The following is a 23,386-nucleotide window of genomic DNA, read 5'->3' as shown; positions in this document are numbered from 1 at the left end:
CTCGTAAGGTGTGAGTCGACAGCTAGCCAGATTCAGTTCAATCATCTGAGAGTGAAGCATGTAAGATGTGGATTTCACTATAGATGTACGGTGAAATGTATCTGAAGGACGGTGAACCTACTGGGCATTGTTCATGAGGTTTTACACAGTCAACATCTGTGAGGGCTATGACTGAAGGTGATCTTAAAAGGAATTTTGTCTTTTAACTTGCTGAGCGTTTTCATTAGTTTATCATGAGCTTATACATAGTAGAGAATCGATGGGAGCTCAGTTCAATTGAAGCAACAAATTGATTGAATAGAGCAGCAGTTAGATTCAAGTAGGATCATTTGAATTTAGATTGGCCAAATGGGAGGATACTCCACCCGTATCTTTTACTATTCACACTCTTAGCCTCAACTCGTGCTTCATTCAGTGTTGTTGAAATATATAAAATAAATGAAAATTTCAATAATCAATCATCAATTCTAATCAAGAAACAAGCCACTGTTTATCTTTATTCTAAAATAGCTTATACAGCACGATAGAAATAAAGAGCAGCGAACTTCATTAAAAAGAACACTACCAACACATCAAATTAGCATACTTGTTGCAGACTTCAACGTCTTAATCAATTGTCAAAGAAGGATAAAATTAACTGAAATAACACAAGGAACTTAATAGGATTACATTTGTATTTGCTCAAAAATAAGTTACAATTGTATTCCTCTTCCTAAAGGAAACAAAGCACCTCACAAGCCAGCACTGACAAATCTCCAATGTTACGAGGAGCAATTTGAGGGTAGAAGGCTCCGTACATATTTTGATTTTGGATAGCCTCATCATCTCCTACCCCTTCCCCTTCCCCTTCCCCTACCTCGGCCCTTTCCTCCGCCCCTTCCTCCATGCCTTCCTCCACCCCTTCCGCGACTGCTACTGCCTCCCCGACCCATAGCATAGAACTCTGATTTACTTGGTTTTAGGCCCAGGGCACGGACACCCCTTCTTTTCTCTTCCTCTTCAGTTTCCTCAAATTTATGTTTCTTTGAGCTTCTGGGCATGAACGAGACCTCTCGCGACCCGCCTGGCCCAAATTTCACGTTATTGGATGCACTAGCTGCTTGTTGCTTCTCAAGAGCAGAAACCCTCTCCTCGAGAGGAAGAGCATCCTCCTTAGCAAGAGAGACGCTGCTTAAAAATGCTTCTGCATGGCGCTCATCCTTTACCTCGTACAATCTGAGAGAAAGCAACATGTTAGCTGTATTAAAATACAAAGAAGAGAATTTAGTATCATCTTATAGAAACACCAGGCGTGGTGTTGTCATATGAAAAGCCCAACTAAATGAACAAAAATCTAAAGCAACAATAGAAATTAAGGGCCGTCAGCCCAGATTTCTTTTCCAAAAAAAAAAGAAATCTGAAAATAAAAAAAAAAAAGAGGCCTAAAGAACATGATTGTTTTCATCTTTTTTTTACCATTTTTGGAAAACAACAATTTTTTCTTTTACACAATGAACATCAATCGTTACGCAGAAACAGTGGAACAGGAATAATATTCTCTGTTTAGATTACACCTACTTTATTGAGAAAAATTCCTATCAGACACATCTTCATATTAGTTTTCCTTATCTTTAAAAAGAAATTGGAAAGATAGAGAAATCATTCCAAAACAAGCATTGCCTTAGTTCCCTATTGTTGATACCAGAATGTTACAGACCCAACTGATACTCGCTCAAGATTACCAAAGCTAAGTGTAAAGGTAGGTTTCACTGCCATGTCTCACGGCATATAGATATATGCTGATAGTGTACTGCATGACACAGCAGATTAAGCATGCAATCAACTAGTTGTAATAGTAAATCAAACTTCCACAAATGAATCACTAAAATGATTAGCCTGTAATTCTGTTTAACTAAGGGACATGAACAGTTCAGAGAAACTTGATCTCAGGGCACTCTATTCAGTGACCACTATGTTAACAGCCACTAGTGCAAAATGCCCCCACGTTTTTCTCAAAGTGAAAAAATAATATCCATTATACATGTAGAAACTTATTGTGAATGCATGAAGTTTTGCATAAATATAAATCCCACACTAAATCAGAATTAAACAAGTGTGGATATAGTACACAATACAATTTCCCTTAGCAAAATGCATCAGAAAATGAGGAATGATCAAAGAAAGAAGTCATGATATTAAATAGATTAGAATGAGCTACATAGCTTCAGGAACAGTAATTAGGGAGAAGTTAAAACTTAAAAGATCATAAAAGCTTTTTAAATTATGGCACATATTACCTATTCACATTTTATACACCATGAAAACAATCAAATAAAATATACTTCATACTTAAGGACAGCAGAATGAGAACACACCTCACACTTTTTGATTTGCCAACTTCTTTCTGGTGTTTGTCAGGTACCTCTCCTGACAACTGAGATGATTCTGAAGCATCAGAATCACCAGACTCATTCTCTTCATGATCCTTGTCCACACGGTCGAAGTGTTCCTCAATCAGCAGAGGCCGTTTCTTAGCACTTTGAGGATTAAGCGATAGAAACTCAGGTGACAGTTCGTCCACCTCAAAGTCCTAAGTCATACAAACCAACATAGGTAAACAAATAGAAATAATATGAATGGATAAAGAAACGTGCAAAAAAAACAAAAACAACATAACAGAAATGTATAACCAGAGATCAAACTTGCTTAAAACCTAAAATGGCTCTTACTTTGTGAAAAACATTAAACAAAAAATGGTATACTTGTGAATCATAACGGACACCATTATGGGCAATGTTAAATTCTCATCGAAATATAACTAACAGGGAACAAAATTTCTGCCACGATCATCAAGTTTGTCCCAACTCATCAATCATCTAGCACTATGCAAGACTATTGCTATGTTCAAACAATTAAATATCTTTTAATAATATTACCCATGCTTTATAATCTGTTCCACATTGGTCAGCACAGTTGAAAACTTATCATTTCACCTGCAAACTGGCACGCAAAGCAAGCTTGAGCTGCCACATAACAACTGCAAGTTAGCTTTCCCACAAGGTTTCCACAAGTGACATGAGGCTTCCACAAGAGCTTAAATTTTGCTATTGTGTAACGAGGTTTTCACTACCTCTTCCTTCTCCCCAATTCCTTCTTATTGATGTCACCATCACTGTATGTTGACACACCTAGCACGACACTAGTTGCCAGCCAAGGATTGAAACTCCAGCTTGATATGATATTTCAAATCTTGATATTAACTAAAATTTCTTCTGCCTACATGCCTTCACTCTAACAAAATCAACTCCTCTACCTATTGAATCTATTGGTCATCATTGTACAAATCCATCTCATCTTAAATCTAGTTTCACACATTTTATTCTATTAGAGCTACATCCAATTGCTCTTAAATATTAGTAATTTTAGCATCTTTTATAGTAAACTTTGTGTGTGTGTTGCTTCCTAACAACTCAAATATCTTAACCAAAAATTATTACAAGTCATACCACAATTGTTTTATACATGTTTCTTTTAACTTAAAGACAGATGATGATCACATTAGTCTATAAACTCCCTCCCATTTCAAAATCCATGAAATTTTTAGCTTTGCTGCTACCTATAACCTTCAGTTTCTATAATTTTTCTCAATTTAAACTGCAAATTTAATCTATTTACAATCGCCTCAATTGATATTAATATTGTTTGCAAAAAATATGCAACAAGGAGGTTTTTGTCTTCAAAAAAATTGTGAGCTCACTTAATACTAATGCAAAGAGGTTGAGACTTTGTGCTAACCCTTCAAATAAACCTACAGTTATAAGAAAACACTATTATACCTGTATCATGAGGACTAATAACTACATTATCTTACACCATTAAGCCCAGAATCTTTATCACTAAAATCCATGACAACAATTATTTAGAATTTTATCATGAGTTTTCTAAGTTGATGAAAATCGTCTGCATATCCATTTTTTCATTAATTGTCTTATTAAATAACATCAATGATTGAGCTTCTAAATGTGAAACCAATTTAATTATCAAAGATATTTGTTGTCTCCTCTTCTCCACTCAATAACTCTTTTCTAAAGTACTATAGTATGACTCCTCAAATTGTCCCTTTTATAATTAATCAACATAATAAATTGTTTATTCTTATAAATAGGTACTAAGAAACTTTTCCTCTATTCCTCTAACTTTTTAATTTTCAAAATTTTATTATAATTTAGTCAACTAAATCATACCTTGATCTCCTATATTCTTCAAAACTTCAATATGAACATTATTTGGAAGTATACTTTTGCCTACATTCACATTTAAAAAATTTCTTTATAATCATTTTCTGTAACATTTACCATAATTTTAAATCTCGAACTAAATCATCTATAGAACACACTGATAGTTTATAAAACTAAATGTATCATTTTTCTTTAATTGCTTTATCATCAATAAGAAAACTACGGATTATTCAACTTTTAAGAATATTACAGTATTTAAATTTCTACAAGTGCCTCCACCATGATGTTTTCCTTAAAATGAATCACAAAACTTGAATACAGCTTTTCATGCCATGCAAGCTTTTATAAAGATTATGCAAACACTATTTACCTCTACTACAAAAGGAGGTTCATCATTTTTAACCATGAATGAAACGGAATAAGTAGAACATCTTAAAACTTAGACTCAGCATGGTAGAGCTTACAAGCGTTACATGCATTAACACCTAGACAACTCAATTTAGGAAATCAAAATTGAAGTAAATAAAAAATAGACCATTTAAAAACAAACTAGTTCAAAAGAACAGATAATCATTTCTCGACTTTTATGTTAGTTTTATTTTATATAATTGTATAATTTCTACTCTTAAAATTTTTAGCAAACCTAGTCTATTTTGCATAAATTGTCCAAGACTGTAATTGTTAAAGCCTATAAAAGATTCCACCCTCATATCCAATATTTTTCATCATTCAATAAATATTTTTTTTTCTCTCCACTTACTCCTCTGTTGTGAGATCGCCAAACAATCCCATTAGATCGCATACTGAAGAACACAATTCTTGGCCAGGCTATGTCAAAGATATAATAACAAAGCTCAATAGAAAACAATATAACTCGTGGACAGTTTAATTCAGATTGAACTGACACTAGTATAACCAAAACCTAATCAAACCAGTATGTGGTCAGAACATATTGATTTCCACTATTGAGCCAATCCAATTTTAAAAGCTTAGAAATAATAAATAAGGACATGCTTTACCTTTATGCTTGTGCAGGGAAGTTAAAATCTGTACTTCCCAACTATCAGACATTATATTGCAAAAAAGTATCATATTTAACTGAAAAATGATGGTCATATCACATCAACTAAGAAATGTTTCCAGTTGTTGGGTTGTACCTTATCCTCAAATATTGCTGCAAAACGTGTATCTCTCAGGATCTCAGTGTTTAATCCCTTATTCTTCTTTGATTTTTTCTTTGCCCCAATATCATCTGTGTTAGCCATTTCTTCTTCTTCTTCTTCTTCTTGGTGCAGACGAGCTGCTAGAAGCCTGTTTACTTTAGGTAACCTTTTCTGTATCTGCAACACAAAAAAAAACCATTCAGGAGTTTATGTAATGTATGTTGAGTATAGAATAAAAAACCAATCAAAAAGAGAAGATACCGTGATGCGGGAAGCTTGCTTTGCTTCCATCTTTTCTTTCTTCTGCTGTTCTCTGTATTCCTCATATGCAAATGGATCGACCAAATTCTTGGCCTACATAGCAAAATCTCAGTGACAATAAGAATCAGAAAATTGAAATCACAAGTAACTAATATAAATAGATTTTTTTTTGTAGGAACTAGCCCTGAAAGATTTGGATAACAACTTCCAATCAGCAAAAAATAACGATGGCTAGCAAGTCATTTGTCTACCACAGCCATTTGCAAAACTAATAGAGTAATAAACAAACTACATGATGTTTTTGCTTATTAAGGAAATCAAATCAACCAGTATTCTACACGATGTTTTTGCTTATTAAGGTACCAAAACACAAAGCAGGTATCACAAACAGGCACGATACCCATATTTTTAAAAAATTTAAACCCAACCCCAAATAATGGACCGAGTACGCCCAGCTATTCTACCAAATATGATAATTTTGGGAGCCTGACTTAAATGTACAGTATATGATACCCTCAAATGTATAAAAAAAATCCAACCCTGACTTGTGTATATATTGCTACACAAAAAATAGTTCCCAAACCCCACTTGTGTATAAAAAATTCAAACCCATTCTCAGCCCTACATGAAAAATAGTAGTTACCTACCAAGAGACTGAAAATAATGTTCTTGGAAAATTCTCCATGACTTAGAAATCAAGACACAAGTGTTTTAGTCTTAGGAACTCATTAGCACGCAGGGAAGTGGACACTCATCAAATCATTTGGACCTGACTTAAGTTTGAAGATACACAGTCACGATGAACAAAATACACATCAGAAAGGCTCCAAGTTCATGGTCACAACTCATGAGACCAAGTTATAATTCAGTATATTGAAAACTGCACAAAAACCTTCCTTGCCTCGTTGCATCTCCACAAAAATAAATAAATGATATTAAAAATCTGATACAAAAAACTGATAATGTGCTTGATAATTATACCATCTAACTGTGTGCCAAAGAGCAAGTTCAGACTAGACAAGAAGACAAAAAAAAAAAAGATAACAGAATCATAATCATATTTGTCGGTGATTATATTCAAATGTAACATGAAGATCCAAAGGATCTGACCAACACTATACTATATTATAGAGTTGATTACACTAACGTCTACCACTTTTTGAGATCTAATAATAAATAGATTGTTCATAAAAAGAAAGATTTGTAATTGCTATGTGTTGTTTTGATTTAAATGACAAAATACAAGATTAGAATAGCATAGAAAGAAAATCTTAGCCACAGCAAAAAAAAAAAACTATGTTCCCATTCTCAATGCGCATAAAGTTGTATGATGAGTCAAAGCCATCTAGTAAAGTTGAAATGCTGAAAGTCAGAAAAGTATCATTACCTTTTTGTATAACCTATAATCAATAAAGAAGCCATGCATATAGGCTCTGAGGAGATTTGTGCCAACCAAATTAGTAAGTTTCAAACGCTCAACCTCTTCTTTAGTTAAAAATTTGAAATCATCATAAATGGTCGTTTGTGAAGCTTCCTCCATCTCTTCCTACATTCACAGCGCATAACATAATGATTTTTTGAATAATGACAGCAAGAATACAAATGCCTGGAATAAGAAAAAGAAAAGATCAAAATACCGTAAAGTTTTCTAGGTAAGAACACCATTTTGGAGCAGGGCCAAAAGCAGGTATAAAGTAAGCAGGTATCTGGCCATTGTCTAAAGCCAGTAACATCAAACCACTCTCACGGAAAACACATATATCATTGATAGTTCCAGAAGTGGGTTCAATGCTGGTCATGTTCTCCCCCTGTAAAGTAGGGCAGATACACAAATATCAGGTTCTGTTGAATTGTCTTAACAGTCATCACATAATATGGAGAAAACCAAGTTCTAGATTCATTAGCATCATCCATTAGTATCCAACAAAGCCTTACCTCTTCGTATATGTGGCACAGAATGTAATATGAGCTGATTAGCATATGTGAAATGTGAAACGAGCAATCATCATCAAATTCATATAGAAGTATGGGAAGCTTTCAAAAGATTACAAACACGTTGCAGTAAACTAGTTCCACAAAACCCAGACAAGAAACTTCAACAAAATACTTTTTAAAAGAAATATTTACATGTGAGCACTAGAATGCTTTGTGTTGTTGTAATAGAAAAAATAAGTGAATCTGAAACATCAAAACAACTAGTTTAAGATCAACATAGTGTGATGCATATTTTATCATTTTGTAGATCTTTGATGCTAATGGGTCCAAGGAAGTACAATAAGAACGAAAATGACAAAGAATCAGGACTCCAAGTATTTGCAGCTCTCAGCTAAATGGATTTCATTTCAATATTGCTAGTAATAGTAGATTATTTTTATATCAATTTTAATTGTGTTATGTTTAGTTTACTTAGATTCCTTTTACCCTTCAAGTTTGCAACTCTAATTGATTTATCTTGTAAAAGCCAATCCTTCATCTTTCAAGAAGCTCATACCATCTTAATATATTCTCCGCTGGAAGGTACACCAAACTGCCAGTGCTCTTGGATAATAATCATTTTACATTTGATTTTTTTTTACAAATAACCATGCAATGTTCTGGATAATAAGATTTACATGAGAAGTCCAATCCCATGAAATTTAAGGGTTCATCACTAGTAATTCATACAGCAAAAGCTGTACATGAGAACCTTGGGAAATGAAGGAATTCCCATAACAAAAAGTTCATGTGCTATGTTCTAATCCAGAGACAATTCTGCTTTTAGTAGCTAGGGTTCATAAACTATGCCTACGTGATTGTTAATATGCACACATTTATAATCTGCAAATCCAAAATACTTTGACATTTTTTGAGAGCAAAGAAATATCAAACATACAGGATGGTACATCTTCATAATTAACTGTGTTTATATGTTGTATTTTACAAGGTAAACAAAGTAAAATATCAAGGAAATGGTATATGAGCAATTTGTTTTTTTCTAGAAGAATCAATCTCACCGTGTTGGGATCCCATATCCGAACAATACGACTGTCTGCACTAATCACTTTTGATTCAGCTGAATTGAGAGTCTGGTGCCACTTAATGTTCAATATCGGACTGCCATACCTGTAAAGTAATGAAAAGATCACCAGTCAATATCTTCACAAACAGTAATACAAGACATGCATATCTCACTGAGAGAACTTGCATGTGTTAGCAGCCTGTTTACATGAATGTACATATAGTGTCCATCTACATCTGTTATATGCAGCCATATATTCATTACTATAAATGCAAAATAAGATTGCTAACATCCATAAACAACAGGCTATTGGGTTATTTTTTAGTGCTCACATGTGATCTTTGATGCGTATTGGATCAGTCATACGCAGATCATAAATAGAAATCTGCATTTTGAAGATGGACATAACAAAATCAGTAGGCCTTCAAAAGATTCAGAAGAACAATAACAGCAGAAGCTAAGTATTCCCAAAGGCTAAACATAAATCACATTTAGAATTTACCTTGCCAGCGCTGCTACCAACAGCCATCAGATACCCCTGGGCATCATCAAACTGTAATGCTGTGACTTCCTAGATATAGCAGACAATAATGAGCAAATAATCAAAAAACATAATTGACAGCATTATACAGTTAGAGAGTATAGTACATGGTCAATATCACCAGCAGGACCAACAGCATCGATTCTACCAACAGAAGATTTCTGCCTCAAATCAAAGCATTCTACAGCACCATCCTCACCTCCACAAGCAATAAGACCATGAACTGTGCTGATTGTTACCAAAAAAGAGGAGGGAAATCATTTTATACATAAACCAACACATAAATAATGCAAAAAGAACAAAAAACCCAGCAAAAATTCCATAAAATAGTTTACCTTCGAGAAACTACATTTAAGGCTGGTGATTGACTATTGAGAGATGATAAGAAGCGCCCCTGCCAAGTAGAAATAATTACTGCCTTTTTTGGCATATAGATGGACATACAACTAAGGATAACTATGGATGGCATAACAAAGAAATTAAAAAAATACACAATATGCAATAGTACTTCAACCTCCAGTGAGACATATAAATCAGATATCTTTGCATTTAAGAAGTTATAAATGAAAGTTGTACAAGAGCATGATGCACATATATGTGCATTTCTATATTTCAATGAATAAGTCATAAAAATTAAATTTCTTTATACATGACCATGCTTCATAAATGAACAGTTTCTAACCTGCTCCAGATTAATTCTATATAAATCTGGAGATGAAGCAGCGCACAACAAGTCACAGGACCAACAATCATAAGTAATATCTCTCCCCATCCTGGAAAACAGGAAGGCAAATAAGAAAAATGCTTTGTATAATAGATTCAGAATGTCCAAGTCAATGATTATTTGACAAAAAAAAACTGTTGGAGAATTGGAGATTGTTTGAGAAGGCAGTGAGAGTGGCAAAACTCTAAAGCCAGAAACTCTGTAGTGGCGCCAATAATATATAATGAAACAACAGAATAACAATTAATACTTATAAACGGCATAGTGAACCCAGGTACAAAAATCAAATCTAAAATTTTTTGATAAACAGAGACTAACATGAACCATTTGAATAATTCAAAATATGCAAAAATAATATACATTTTATTCGGAAACTATAGCTGGAACATTACATTACCAAGAAATCAATGAAATATTCAAATTTGCTTCCTTTATACCTTTCAAGAAAAAAAAATGTTGGTTGTGGAAATCTAAAGGGAGGGATTTGATATCAATAAGTCTTATCAATTGATGGCACTAACTGCACATAAATTTAAGAGCATGCTCAAGAACTACTGATCCAAATTGATAGACGAAGAAGAAAGTGAGGTTTTAATTTTCTTAGCTTTTATGTTTCTTTCAAAAATGTCGACGCCAATCCCAAGCCCAGATGAAAAAGATTGAGGGTTGCGTTAGATTATCAGTCAGCGTCAAATACAGACAAATGTTCTATGAATGAATCCATCAAACTATTGAACTAATACTAGGTAGTTCCCCATAAGAAACGCATTGTAGGGTCTGACTATAACGCCTCGACAAGAACCATTATATCTCTATGAGAACTTAGATATAGTATTAAATATGCAAGAATTTTCGCACCATAGGTTGGATAAGAACAAACATTATAGAAATACTAATGTCTTAGATTTGGAGCATTGAACATAGAAACGTTCACTGGCAAAGCAATGGAAGTTGTAAATATGTTGATTAGGAGAAGAATTAATATTTTGTGTTTACAAGAGAATATAGTAGTAGTAATTAGAAAGGGGATAAGATTATAACTCTCAAAATAATAGTGGCGAAAGAAATTATTAATGTAATTAATGTATATGCAATTCAAGTAGGTTTAGATGAAACTACCAAATCTAGATTTTAAAAAGACCTAGATGAGGTTAAAATTCTACCAAATAAAATGATTTTAATTGATGTAAATGGGCATATAAGAGTGAAAAATGAGGAATATGATAAGGTGCATGGGGGCTATGATTTTGAAACAAGAAATGAAAATATATATATATATATATATATATATATTATATTTTACAATAGCATATGAACTTATACTAGCTAATATATTTTTCAAGAAAAGAGAAGAACACTTAGTTATGTTCAAAAGTGAGAACAATAAATCGCAAATTGACTTTTTTATAATTATGAAGAAGGATATAAAGATTTATACGATTTCAAGATCAACCTCAGAAGAAAACTTAACTACCCAACATAAATTAATAGTGTTGGATATGCGTCTTAAGCAAAATATCAATAAAAGAAAAACATGCGCAACTCTTAGAATCAAGTAGTAGAAGTTAAAAGATGGGAAGCAAAGCATATTTAAAGAAAGGGTAAGAGTACAAGTATTACAAAAAAATATATGGCGACTCAAATACGACGTAGAATAAGATGACATTGAAGTTGAAAATAGTAGCCAAGAGTGTGCTCGATGAATCCAAGGGATATGCACCACCAAGAAAAGAATCTTGGTGATGGAACGAGAAAGTGAAAGAAAAACAAATAACCTATACATTATTATATACTTGCAAGAACGAAAAAAACTTTAAAAAATATGTAGTAATTAAGAAAGTGGTGGGTGAAATTAAGAATGAAACTTTTAAATGTTTATATCGACGGCTAAATACAAAAGAAGGAGAAAGGGATAGTTATAAAATAGCTAAAGTGAGTGAGTGAAAAATAAAAGATCTTATCCAGATAAGATGTCTTAAAAATAAATGCAATAAGGCATTAGTGAATGATAAGGAAATAAACGAGAGATCGAAGAGTATTTTCATCAACTTTTTAATGAAGATTTAGGTGACCAACTTACGAAGTTATTCAACCTTATATTAAAACAAAAAAATGTTTGATTAGCAAGCAGTAAGTACTTTAGTCTACTTATATAAAAACAAAAGAGATATACAAAATTGTGTGAATTATAAAGGTATTAAGTTAATCAATCATACCATGAAACTTTAGAAAAGAGGAATAGAAAAAAAACTAAAAAAGGAGATCGTAGTGACTGAAAATCAATTTGGATTCACGCTAAGAAAGTCAACAACAGAAATTATACATTTCTCAAGTGACTAATTAAATAGTATTGGGAACAAAAGCAAGACTTACACATAATATTCGTCGACCTAAAAAAAAACTTATGACAGAGTCATAAAAAAATTATGTAGAGAATTCTAGAAAAAAAAAGTGTTAACGTAGCATATATTGACATAATTAAGGATATTTATGAGGATGCAATGACAAGAGTATATACTCTAGCAGATTAACTGAAGTGTTTCCTATAAAGATAGAATTATATCAAAGATCAACTTTAAATCTCGATCTTTTTACACTAACCATGCATGAATTCACTGAACACATCTAAGACATGTTACCATAGTGCATATTGTTTGCATATATTATTTTGCTAGATAAGATACGTGAAAGAGTAAATGTTAAACTTAAAGCTTAGTAAGAAACACTGAAAATGAAAGGTTTCAGGCTTAGTAGAGTAAAGACTATATATATATATATATAGAATTTAACTTTAAAAATATTAAACGTAATAAAAAATTATTAAGATAATAGATAATGAGGTATCTATAAGTGTGAGTTTTAAGTATTTTTGATCAATTTTACAAAAAGATTAAGGAGTTGAGAGATGTCTTATATAGAATACAAGCTGGATAGTTGAAATGAAGGAAAGTATCAGATGTTTTTTGTGATCATAAAATGTCTCTAAAACTTAAAAGGAAATTTTACAAAATGACAGCTAGACCTGCTATGTTATATGGAGTTGAATATTGAAATATGACTTGAGCACATGAGCAGAACATGAGAGTCGTACAGATGAGAATATTAAGGTAGATATATAGACGAATATAAGGATGAATAGGAAAAATGAGAATATTAGAGTGAAAGTCGAGATTGCACCTATTAAGGGAAAACTCCGAGAAATGTGTTTAAGATAGTACATATATGTACTTAGATAACTAATAAATGTTCCACTTAGGTAATATGAAACTATGACAAATACATACATTAAACAAGGAAGAGAAAGATCAATAAAGACTTATTAGCAACAATAATATAAAATAAAATTTATTTAAATATAGATGATGATATAATAAGGAATAAAGCCCAATGGCGTAGAATGATACATATAGTTAACCCCACCTAGTTGGATAACACTTAGTTGTTGTCGTTATGCTTCTTTCAGATCAAATAAGTTTTTAGGAATTTGTGTGTATTCAGTTACTTATGCATAGTAAAATGACTATAAAATTATTGTGTACTATTAGACAATTAACATAGAAACATGCATTGCATAAACCAAGCATGGCTAAACATATGACTAACAAGCAAATATAAAATGTAATAATTTTAATTAGTAATTACTATGTTATAATATATTTTAAATTTTCTTCAAGTATTTCATACACATATATCCATTAAGCTATCTTTTAAATTTAATCGAGTTTTCCATTTACCAAGTCATTCTACATATTGTCTCAAATAAAAATTTTCCTACAAATGGAGCGAGATGGAGTCATGCTTCTTTTCCTAATAATAGATTTCCTCGAGCAACTTTAATCCATATAATAGAGGCATATGAGGTTACACTGAAATAGGAAACCTTCTTATTTCTCTCTTTTTTAACATAAATGTTCATAGTTCAAATATTAGAGGCATGTAAGGTTAGTCCACATAATACATACATGAGGTTATACTTAATTAGGAAAATATTCCTATTTCTCTCATTCTTAGCATAAATATACATAGATTTTATGTCTACAAGGTTAGGTTAGTTAAGTTCAGGAAGAACACCAAAGCAAGATGTTATGTTTTTACCTACATTTTGTAGCAAATGGCACGAAACCAAGTATTATCAACCACCAAAAAGATAAATAAGTAAATAACATATGAAATCAAGTAGTATTAACCTCAATGTAGATTACGCCAAAAATTATACCAACAACATTAATGTATGAAAAAATTTCCCAAGTATATCAAACTCAAGAGGAAAAATGAGAAAATGACATACGAAATCAAATAATGCTAAACTCAATGTCAATTGCACCAGAAAACATATCAACATTAATTATGACAATTTTTTAAAGTATATCAATCTCCAAGAAGATAAATTAGTAAATAGCATATGAAATCAAATAATATTAACCTCATAGATTACACCAGAAAACATATTAACATCATTAATGTATGAAAAAAAAATCCCAAGTAAATGGAACGATATGTTTCTAACCAAATTAAATATAGACAAGTACAAGATGATTCTAATGTTCAATAAGACGAATAACATAAATATTAACACATGAAGTACACAGACATCCAATCTTGGATAATTGTTGTCTGGAAAGAAATTGAAGATTATTATCTTGAAAAGGACATACTAATGCATGTATACATACCTAGGAATCCTTAAGCTATAGTGACTTCCATACTTTGCATGCAGGCATACAGAGCGATCAGCACAAAGAAACGCAATTTTTGAATAATCGTCAGCAAGAATCTGTTCAAGAGAACTTTAGTATAAACAGAAACAGGATGAATCATAAACTAAACAACATATCCACCACAGAAACCAATCTAATGCAAATGTTGCATCAATGCAAAAGGTGAATAAATAAGATCTCAATATTGCAAAATGAGAAAAAATAATATCTTAATCTTGCACACGTTTAAATCACTTAAATGCTATATTGTGTCTGGAAAACATGTCATATAAACCATAGAGTACCTGAAAATCAACAATTTCAGACACGAGATGTCGTTCAAACTTCAATGACAATTCCCTCAGCTCAAAAACTTTAACTTGAGGAGGATAGATGCCTGGTAACAAAGTTAACAGTGAATTATAAACTTATAAAAACTCAACAATGTATACAATAAGTCTATCACAAATCTTAAATTTTTTAATCTAAGAATTAAAAGTCAAGGGAGAGAATAAATTATGTGACAAGAATGTTATAAAAAATGGTTTGATGATCAACCACAAAAGAACAAGGATATGTTGTTCATTTATTAATGTTGTTAGTAATTAGTATAAAAGTCTACTCAATAAGAAGATAAAATTCAAGAATTTTTTATCCCCTTTTCTCCTCATTCTCATCATTGATCAAAGCCTAAGTGGTTAGTAACTAAGTAAAGAAACTCTTCGATGAGATAGTAAAACAAAACAAACTAAAACATTGTCCTCCTACATTTACACATTTCAACGTAATTATGCATGTATTGAAACTCAGGACATTAACCCAAGAAATAAAGCTTGCTACTGATCTTGTGTGCTATTGCAATTTAAGAATTGAGCTATTTTGTTGTTTACTATGCATAGGATTAGAGTATCTTTAAAATCAAAACATCGTTAACTTTTTTACAGTGTTGAACAAGAAAAGTGGACTTCATTCGCACATTGACCATAGCCACTAGAAATTAGAACCACAACTGTGTAGCAATAAACTCAAATTGTGTTACATAGACCACAGGCACAAGAATCGATCTTCCTCTTTGCTTAGTAGATTTTGTACTCTTACCATTACAACCATTTTCCAGATTGAGTCAAATCATCTCGAATTTAGGTGCTACCCCTGCTAGAGGCTTTTATATCACAACAATGTTTGGGGGATCAATATGAGACAAAACACCAAGTAGCATGCTCATGTCAAACTACTTGAGACACATAAAAATGATTTACTTTATAGTAATCAGTTGACTTAATAGAAGCACTAAGTAAATTATTAGTGCATACTTAACCCTTGTAAAATCTTCGCATTAGGATAAATGTGTTGGATTCACTAGCTTTTACCCCTCTCTTCTTCACTAAGTGCCACAAACTACACCTCTCCTTGATGTACCGTAAACTCAGTCCTCACTATTAATCTTCAGAATCACACCATAGGATGGACTTTTTATGATATTACCAACTCCATCATTCAGTTGACCCAGTCACCAAGTAAGTTACTAATCTTTATTTAGTTATAATATCAATCAGTTAACTAGTCATACATTTACAGAACATTAATGACTTAGTAATTATCGAATCAGATCATAAAATGGACCAACCCAAGTAGTGTTGACAGCACTTTGTTCGTATGAGGGATCAATTTTACCACATCTTGATATGAAGTTCATGTAACATCTCATGGGCCCATACTTCCAGATTTGGGATCAAAATGAGAAGCTTCCCAAGGCCACCCATCCTAGAAACAATTGCTTCACACTAAGCATGCTTATCTTAGTTCATATGAAGATCCGAATCAACTACACCAAAAGACACCTCATTACTGAGAGCACATACTTAATCGACCCAAAAATATTTTCCCTGCTATCATGTGTGTTACAATTCATTCTTACCCCTAGAATTGCTTCCCAAAAGGTCAGCCATCCTATAATTGCTTCACAATAAGCACGCTTAACTTAGTTCATAGGAAGATCCAAGTCAACTCCACCCAAAGGCACTTTGTTACTGTGAGCACATACGTAATCGACCAAATCATATCTTCCATGCTATGATATGTTTCAATTCATTTTTACCCCTACAGCTTAAAAGATTGCCAAGAGTCACACCTTACACTTAATCTGACTTATCTTCCCTATCGATCACCCCCTGCTAGAGTTGGCAATATTAAACATAACTGAATAACATGATTTGACATGACCCAAATCACAACTATCAGATAAATATCAAAAGTGACGACACAAATTGATCAATTTATGAAGATAATTTATTATAATTGACACAAATTGACCCTCATCAGACCAGGTTGTTACAAACTTACAGTTAGTCACAGAAAAAAAACTGCTGCTGATACAGGAGCGAAAGAAAAACAGAATGTACATGTATGACTACATATGAACACGCTAATGAACGTTTTCTTATATGATTACACACATGTACATGAAATTAAAATAACAAATTAAGCTTTCTTTTCTACAAACAATCACCATCAGAGAAAATTGAGTAATTAAGTTACCTGAAGCCAACACGTAGTCACCATCAGGAGACACCTTTATTCTAGTAGTTGCAGTTTCAAATCTCAACTCCTGAATCAAATCCACCCTCTGCAGATAATCTGGCCATTGATTTGTAAAGACATATTTAATGGAACATATTTTTAAATTTGTCAAAAAATACTGTAAAAAAACACAAAGAATAAAATGTTTAACAGATCAATGAGCAAGATATATACTCAAACAATTCAACATTTGGATAACGATGAAACGCAAAAGGAGAAAGGAGATATCACGAAAACAAACCTTGGTCTTTGCGGAGGGCCCTAAGCTTCTTGGGAGGAAGCCAACTGGCTTCAGAACGATGACCCGAGAGGCAGTAGAGCTTCACACCATTGATGGATGTCGACTTGATTCCTCCCGCACCTCCTTTGGTGGCCATATTTGGAAGCCGGCGCGAGGCGGCGATCGAACAGACTTTGTGCAACGACAAACTAAGAGATAACCGAGGCGACGACAAACGAGGTGCGAGGCGACGATAAACCGAACAATTAGATTGGGAATTAGGGTTTAGGGTTCCAAGCGGCAACGATGAAGCAATGGAATTAGATTTATTTATTTAAAGCATGGCATAGCAGGGAGATTCGGACTGATCCGATTGGGATGTCGCCGGCGGTGCGCGGAGGAGAGGAGCGGCGGCCGGTCGGGTTGCTGATCCTGTTCGCGAGCGTGGGAAGGAAATTTAGGGTTTTAGACCAAACTGTTTAATTTTAATTTTAATTTAGAGAGACAGAAAGAGAGAATTATTTTCAATTTATAAAAAAAATAATAAAGCGATTAAATCGGTTTATTTTCCGCTATGAATTGATCAGAAAAACTCGATTCAAAAACACTTAACTTGGATTTGTAAAGGTCTGAACACTTGAATTATTATCAAAAAAAAAACACACTTAACTTTGCATCACACCTATTTGATGGATTTAATCCAAATCTAATTCAACTTTCCACTTAATATTAAATTCAATTTGATTTATTTTATTACATAAAATAAATTTAAAAATATTTTTAATACATCAAGAAATTCGATAGACGTTAACCAAAGAAATATGGTTGGTTGACCCAAGTAGATATTTTTAGTTGCATAACTTTTATAAGATAAGTTAATTTAACTCATAACTTTTAATGGGTTTACTTATATGTTTGCTTAGGTATTGGGCTAAATATGATCAAACATTTAAAAATAATTATTAGACTTTGTTTAAAATTTATTTCAATAATTGAAAAAAAAGATATTCATATTTTATTCATATGTAAAGGTTAGTTTTATTCATATTTTATATTGTCTTTAAGAGATTTTTTCCTAGCGTTCAAATTTCACCCGATTAATTACGGTCTTTACATTTTATTCACCTATTATTTAAATCCATAGTATAATTTATATACTTAGAGATAGGCCTATAGAATATTTATTTGTATTAAAATTGAAACTCTAATTTTCATATTTATTGTTTTAAATATTTTACTATTACAGCACAATACACATCCACTCTACGCTGCACGATCTATAATTTTCATAGCCTACGTGTCCGTGTTCTATTGCTTGTCATTCACCACCAAACTCGTATCCACATCGGATCTCGTCTTGAAGATGCACGTGCAAGTCATGCCGCCACGAAAGCTTCCCCGCGGTACGGTCACCGCCGTAGCGGTAGTGCCTGCACCGGTTTCTGATTCCCACAACGGTCATATGGCCGAGTCCATCGTTACGACTCCCAACGGTCGGAAATAGCTATATCTTCATCACCGCCCGATCCACATCGGACGGTCACATATCATCGCCTGGGCACGATGCTGGATAACCCACTTTTGCTAGCCGTTGGCGTTTTCTCCATGCCTTGGGACGAGTCCGTAGGATTCGCAGCAGCATAGGGCGGAAGGAGAAGCAGCGAAGGAGGTGGAGGAGAACGAAGACGACATTAGGATTTCCCTTTTTTTTTCTTCTTTATTTCTTCCAAAATGTTTTCAGAACTCGCATAGAAGATTGAAAAGCCTACACGTTGAAGTTTATCTTTTCCTTCGTTTCTTCTACTGTCGTTTTTGCCCTCTCTTCGTCCGATCATGGAGTCGGTGGTGATATCTGGCGGCGGCTCAGAGGCCTTTACCATGACCAGAGAATCCGCGCGAGCTTCGCTGTGGGATGTCCATGGCTCTGTGTTCGGCTCATCCTTTTAATGTTCCCAGTCAAAATTGGTTCGTGTTTTCAATTGTTCCAGCCATTCTTTGATTCTTTAGCATTCTTCAAAACCGTCTTTTCAAAGATATCATTCATTTTAACTACAAGTTTACAGTTCTTTTCTCTTGAAATCCTAACAAAGACATTTTGGGTTGTTTCTAAATTCTTGAAGCGTTCAAACATTTTCGTTAAGAAAAAAAAAAGATCAATAGGGAGGGGGGAAAAGTGGATAGATAGAGAAAAAATTGGATTTTTAAAGGCAAATTTGTGTTTTTTTGTATTTTGTTTTTGTAAGAAGCAAAGTTGGACGCGACGGTGGTAGAGGATGTTGGCTGGGTGCTCATCGACGTTGCTATCGCCGAGGCACAAGTTGAGGATCGACGCTTCCGTGCAGTTGCAATCTTGTCATTTCCATCTGCAGGAGAAGCCGATGGGTACCCAGCGACTCGACCTGCCGTGCGGCTTCTCCTCCCGCAAGGATCCCCTTCGGGTGGCGCTCTCTGTCGAGAAGCCGGCGGCCGACGCTCGGGGGAGCAACTGCTCCTTCAGGCGCCGCTCGTCTACCTCATCCATTGTCGCGCATGCACCATCATGGGGTGCGACCGAAGAAGTTCGCAGCGGAGTTTGGGCGCAGAGGAGGAGCTCGAAGAGATTCCATGACGGAGGCTCGTGCGACGACTACCGAACCAAGAGGACGAGGACAGCTGACGTGGAGGGCGAGGCATGGCTGCCTCAGCCCACTCAAGAACCCTCGTTTGGGGAGGATAAAGAGAAGGTGTTTCTTGTACCAAGTGCAGCAAGTTTTCCACTTCCCACTTCGTCGGGCCAAACTCTGGTGCCAGGATCCACTCGGCCGGAGAACGACTCCAACACAGGCGAAGAACCAAACAATGCGTCGCAGTCTGCTTCGAGTTCGTCCTCTGGCGCGTTTGCTACTTCTACCAAGGATTCTTCCAGCAATTTGAACTCCAGCGGTTTGGGAGGCGACGTAGGGAGTAGCCAGATGGAGCAGCAGCAGGGTGTGGAACTGGTGAGCCTGCTGACATCGTGCGTGGAGTCCATTACTTCTGGGAATTACGAAGCCATGAACTTTTTCTTAGCCAGGCTCGGGGATTTGGCAACCCCAACGGGCTCTCCCATTCACCGGTTGGTCGCCTACTACACCGAGGCCTTAGCATTCCGCGTGGTGAAGCACCGGCAGCACATTTTCTCCGTTGCTCCACCGAAATCCCTCCTTGACCCGGCCGAGGACGACAACGCCATTGCCCTACGAGTCCTCAACTGTGTAACTCCAGTCCTCCAATTTATCCACTTCACATTGAATGAGCGGCTGTTGCGGGCATTTGAAGGGAAGGATAGAGTGCACATAATAGATTTTGACATCAGGCATGGTCTTCAATGGCCGAGCTTGCTCCAGAGCTTAGCTTCCAGGCCTAATCCTCCAAACCACGTTAAGATCACCGGAGTGGGGGAGTCTAGGCAAGATCTTCAAGACGCAGGATGCGCTCTCACGAGGCTAGCAGAGTCGTTGCGCCTCCCTTTCGAGTTCCACCCAGTGGTTGACAGAATGGAAGATGTGAGACTCTGGATGCTTCATGTGAAGAGGGAGGAGTGTATTGCAGTGAATTGTGTTCTGGCGATGCACAAGGCACTGAGTGACGAGAGTGGGAAGGCCTTGGTGGATTTGTTGAGCCTGATAAGGAGTACAAACCCGGAAATTTTCATTATGGCAGAGCAAGAAGCAGATCACAATGCGCCAAAGTGGGAGGCAAGGCTTGCTAGATCACTTGGCTACTATGCGTCTCTATTCGACTCCATGGCCTACGTTCTGCCCAAGGAGAGCCATGCCAGGATCAAGGTGGAACAAGTGTTTGCTAAGGAGATCAGGAACATAGTTGCCTGTGAAGGAAACGAGAGGACCGAGCGGCACCAAACGTTCGGTAAGTGGAGGAAGATGATGGAGGAGGGTGGATTCGAATGCCTGAGCATCGGAGAAAGGGAGATGCTTCAGAGTAAGATGATTCTGAGAATGTACTCCTGTGATCAATACAACATCGAAAAGGAAGGTGAAGGTGATGGACTCACTCTCAATTGGTTGGATCAGCCTCTGTACACAGTTTCTGCATGGGCTCCTACAGATGCAGCAGGTACCTCCACTTCTCACCCAAATTTGGAGCTCCATGGATGAATTTGTCCTCTCGTGTTTAAGAACTCACTAGTCAGATACATACATTCTTTTTAATAGTGTTCCAGATAGAAAAGTCATAATATTCTTTTGCATTTACAGAAGAGAAAAGATAGACATTCTTTATTCTTTTGTTGCTGAGACTTAGCATATATGTTACAGTAATTCAAAAGTGATTGTAGAATAGTGTTTCTGGGCAGATTGTTTGTTGCTGTTTTGGTTAGAAGTTGAAGATATGTATCTATTCATTGATCATTTCCTACACTGCAATGTAACTGGAGTAGAATCAGAATACTATTAGCATCATTTGCTTGAGTTTATGTCAATTTTTGCAGCTTCCATAAATTGCACCTGTTTTTCCCGTATTGTCTCCTACTAAAGGATAACTCTAAAAAAGGAAAATCTACAAATGTTCATGACGTGGGGGAAATCCGACGCTGCTGCTGGACACAGATTGGCAATGGCTCAAAAAAAGTCACGCAGTCTCTCTATTGTTTAAGTTAGATTTAGTGGCGGAGCTCACGAGAGAAAGATGGGTGGAAAAGAGTGTACTAGTCTAAGGGAGCATGCCCAAATATAGCTTCAGATGATATGATGGGTGGAAAAGCATACCTAGGTAAAACATGGTACTAGAAGGGACATGATAGAGAATATGACTTAAGATGATATGATACGTGAGAGACACTACCTATGAAGGACATACCATATTCAGATATGACCATAAATAGGTGGGATGGAAAGGAATGCTTGGGACTTAGAGTAGCTCAATCAAGAATGATTTAGTTAAGTGAAGTGACTCAGTACTTGATTTATCTTTCTTTATTAAGATGTGGAACCGATGACTATTGATGCTTGATGTGAATGTAATCACTCTTTGCATCAAAAAATGACTAACTTGTCCCACCAAATGTGACTCAATTCGAAGCGGTTCGATAGAGAGTGATTCAGCTCGGAGTGGCTCGGTTTAGAGTGGCTCATCTAGAAGTGACTTAGCTTTGATTGGTTCGAGAGTGACTTAACTTATGATTGGTTCACGTTGGAATGACTCAACCCAAATTGACTGGACTATGAATGCTCAACTAAAACTGCTTGTCCAAGAGTGAGCTCAAACTGACTCGACCAAGAGTGATTTGACTAGGTGTGAGCTCAAACTAACTTGACCTAAAGTGATTAGGCTGAGACTTAACTAAATATGGACCAACTCAATTTGAATTGGCTTGGTTTGAACTGACTCAACTCAATTTGACTTGACTTGGAGAGACCCAGCTTGACCTAGAGTGACTCATCAAGGTGTGACTCGACCTAAAGTGACCTAGCCTGGGTTGACATTGACTTAACTCAGCATGACTTAGTTCTGACTCAACTTAGAATGAGTAGACCAGTAGTCAGATTTGACCCAACTTTGATCCAGCTTAGAATGACTTAGGATGCCCACTTAGAATGAGTAGTCAGATTTGACCCAACTTTGATCCATTTCAGAATGACTTAGGAGGTTGGGCCTTTAGGTCTATGACATACGGTGTATATATATATCATTTTTAACTCGTTTACCATGTCGTTAAACTTTGGCTTGTGAAGGCTTTTTACTAAGGTGTCAATATCATGTGGACAATCTCTTTATAAATTTTTCTTTGATGGCGGTCCACTTATATGTGTTTCATTAGATCGTGATGATGAATCGAACAATGTTAGTCATTAGAGCATTTTACGAAAGTCATTAGAGATTTAAATTCATCTAGTACGTAATTTTCCGAGCCATATCCTCTCAAATATCATATATGTAAGTGTTTAAAATTATACCTTTTCAAAATCAAGGCAGGTAGGCTGGTAGGGTAGTGAATACTTTTACTTT

General features: G+C 35.1%; 2 protein-coding genes across 2 annotated transcripts; one reads left to right on the top strand and one right to left on the bottom strand.

The window, feature by feature from the left end:
• Nucleotides 1-567: 567 nt before the first annotated feature.
• Nucleotides 568-17,845, bottom strand: LOC141826903 (uncharacterized). Its single transcript, XM_074714226.1, has 16 exons — nt 17,423-17,845; nt 17,140-17,238; nt 14,907-14,998; nt 14,578-14,678; nt 9,863-9,953; nt 9,516-9,574; nt 9,288-9,408; nt 9,142-9,210; nt 8,972-9,024; nt 8,635-8,743; nt 7,279-7,449; nt 7,029-7,187; nt 5,642-5,734; nt 5,375-5,557; nt 2,355-2,569; nt 568-1,215 (listed from the first exon to the last, which is right to left on the bottom strand). The coding sequence occupies exons 1-16, from the start codon at nt 17,556-17,558 to the stop codon at nt 822-824; spliced, it is 2,145 nt and encodes a 714-aa protein (XP_074570327.1). The 5' UTR covers nt 17,559-17,845; the 3' UTR covers nt 568-821.
• Nucleotides 17,846-19,674: 1,829 nt separating this feature from the next.
• Nucleotides 19,675-21,537, top strand: LOC141828652 (protein DWARF AND LOW-TILLERING-like). Its single transcript, XM_074716109.1, has one exon. It carries the CDS (start codon nt 19,675-19,677, stop codon nt 21,535-21,537), a length of 1,863 nt encoding a protein of 620 aa, XP_074572210.1.
• The last annotated feature ends 1,849 nt before the right edge of the window (nt 21,538-23,386 follow it).

This window comes from Curcuma longa, chromosome 4, assembly GCF_044706935.1.
Source record: "Curcuma longa cultivar G26 ecotype Majalengka, Jawa Barat chromosome 4, ITB_CL_G26_1.1, whole genome shotgun sequence".
NCBI lineage: Eukaryota > Viridiplantae > Streptophyta > Magnoliopsida > Zingiberales > Zingiberaceae > Curcuma > Curcuma longa.
This window is presented reverse-complemented; position numbering and strand designations above follow the sequence as displayed.

What these genes read in the sequence shown, in the direction of transcription:
- LOC141826903 (XM_074714226.1), bottom strand. Translation starts at nt 17,558, where the DNA reads ATGGCCACCAAAGGAGGTGCGGGAGGAATCAAGTCGACATCCATCAAT. An exon ending in TTGGTAGCAGCGCTGGCAAG is followed by an intron (nt 9,025 to 9,141) that starts GTAAATTCTAAA and finishes TTCAAAATGCAG; the next exon opens with ATTTCTATTTATGATCTGCG. An exon ending in ATACGCATCAAAGATCACAT is followed by an intron (nt 8,744 to 8,971) that starts GTGAGCACTAAA and finishes ATTACTTTACAG; the next exon opens with GTATGGCAGTCCGATATTGA.
- LOC141828652 (XM_074716109.1), top strand. Translation starts at nt 19,675, where the DNA reads ATGTTGGCTGGGTGCTCATCGACGTTGCTATCGCCGAGGCACAAGTTG.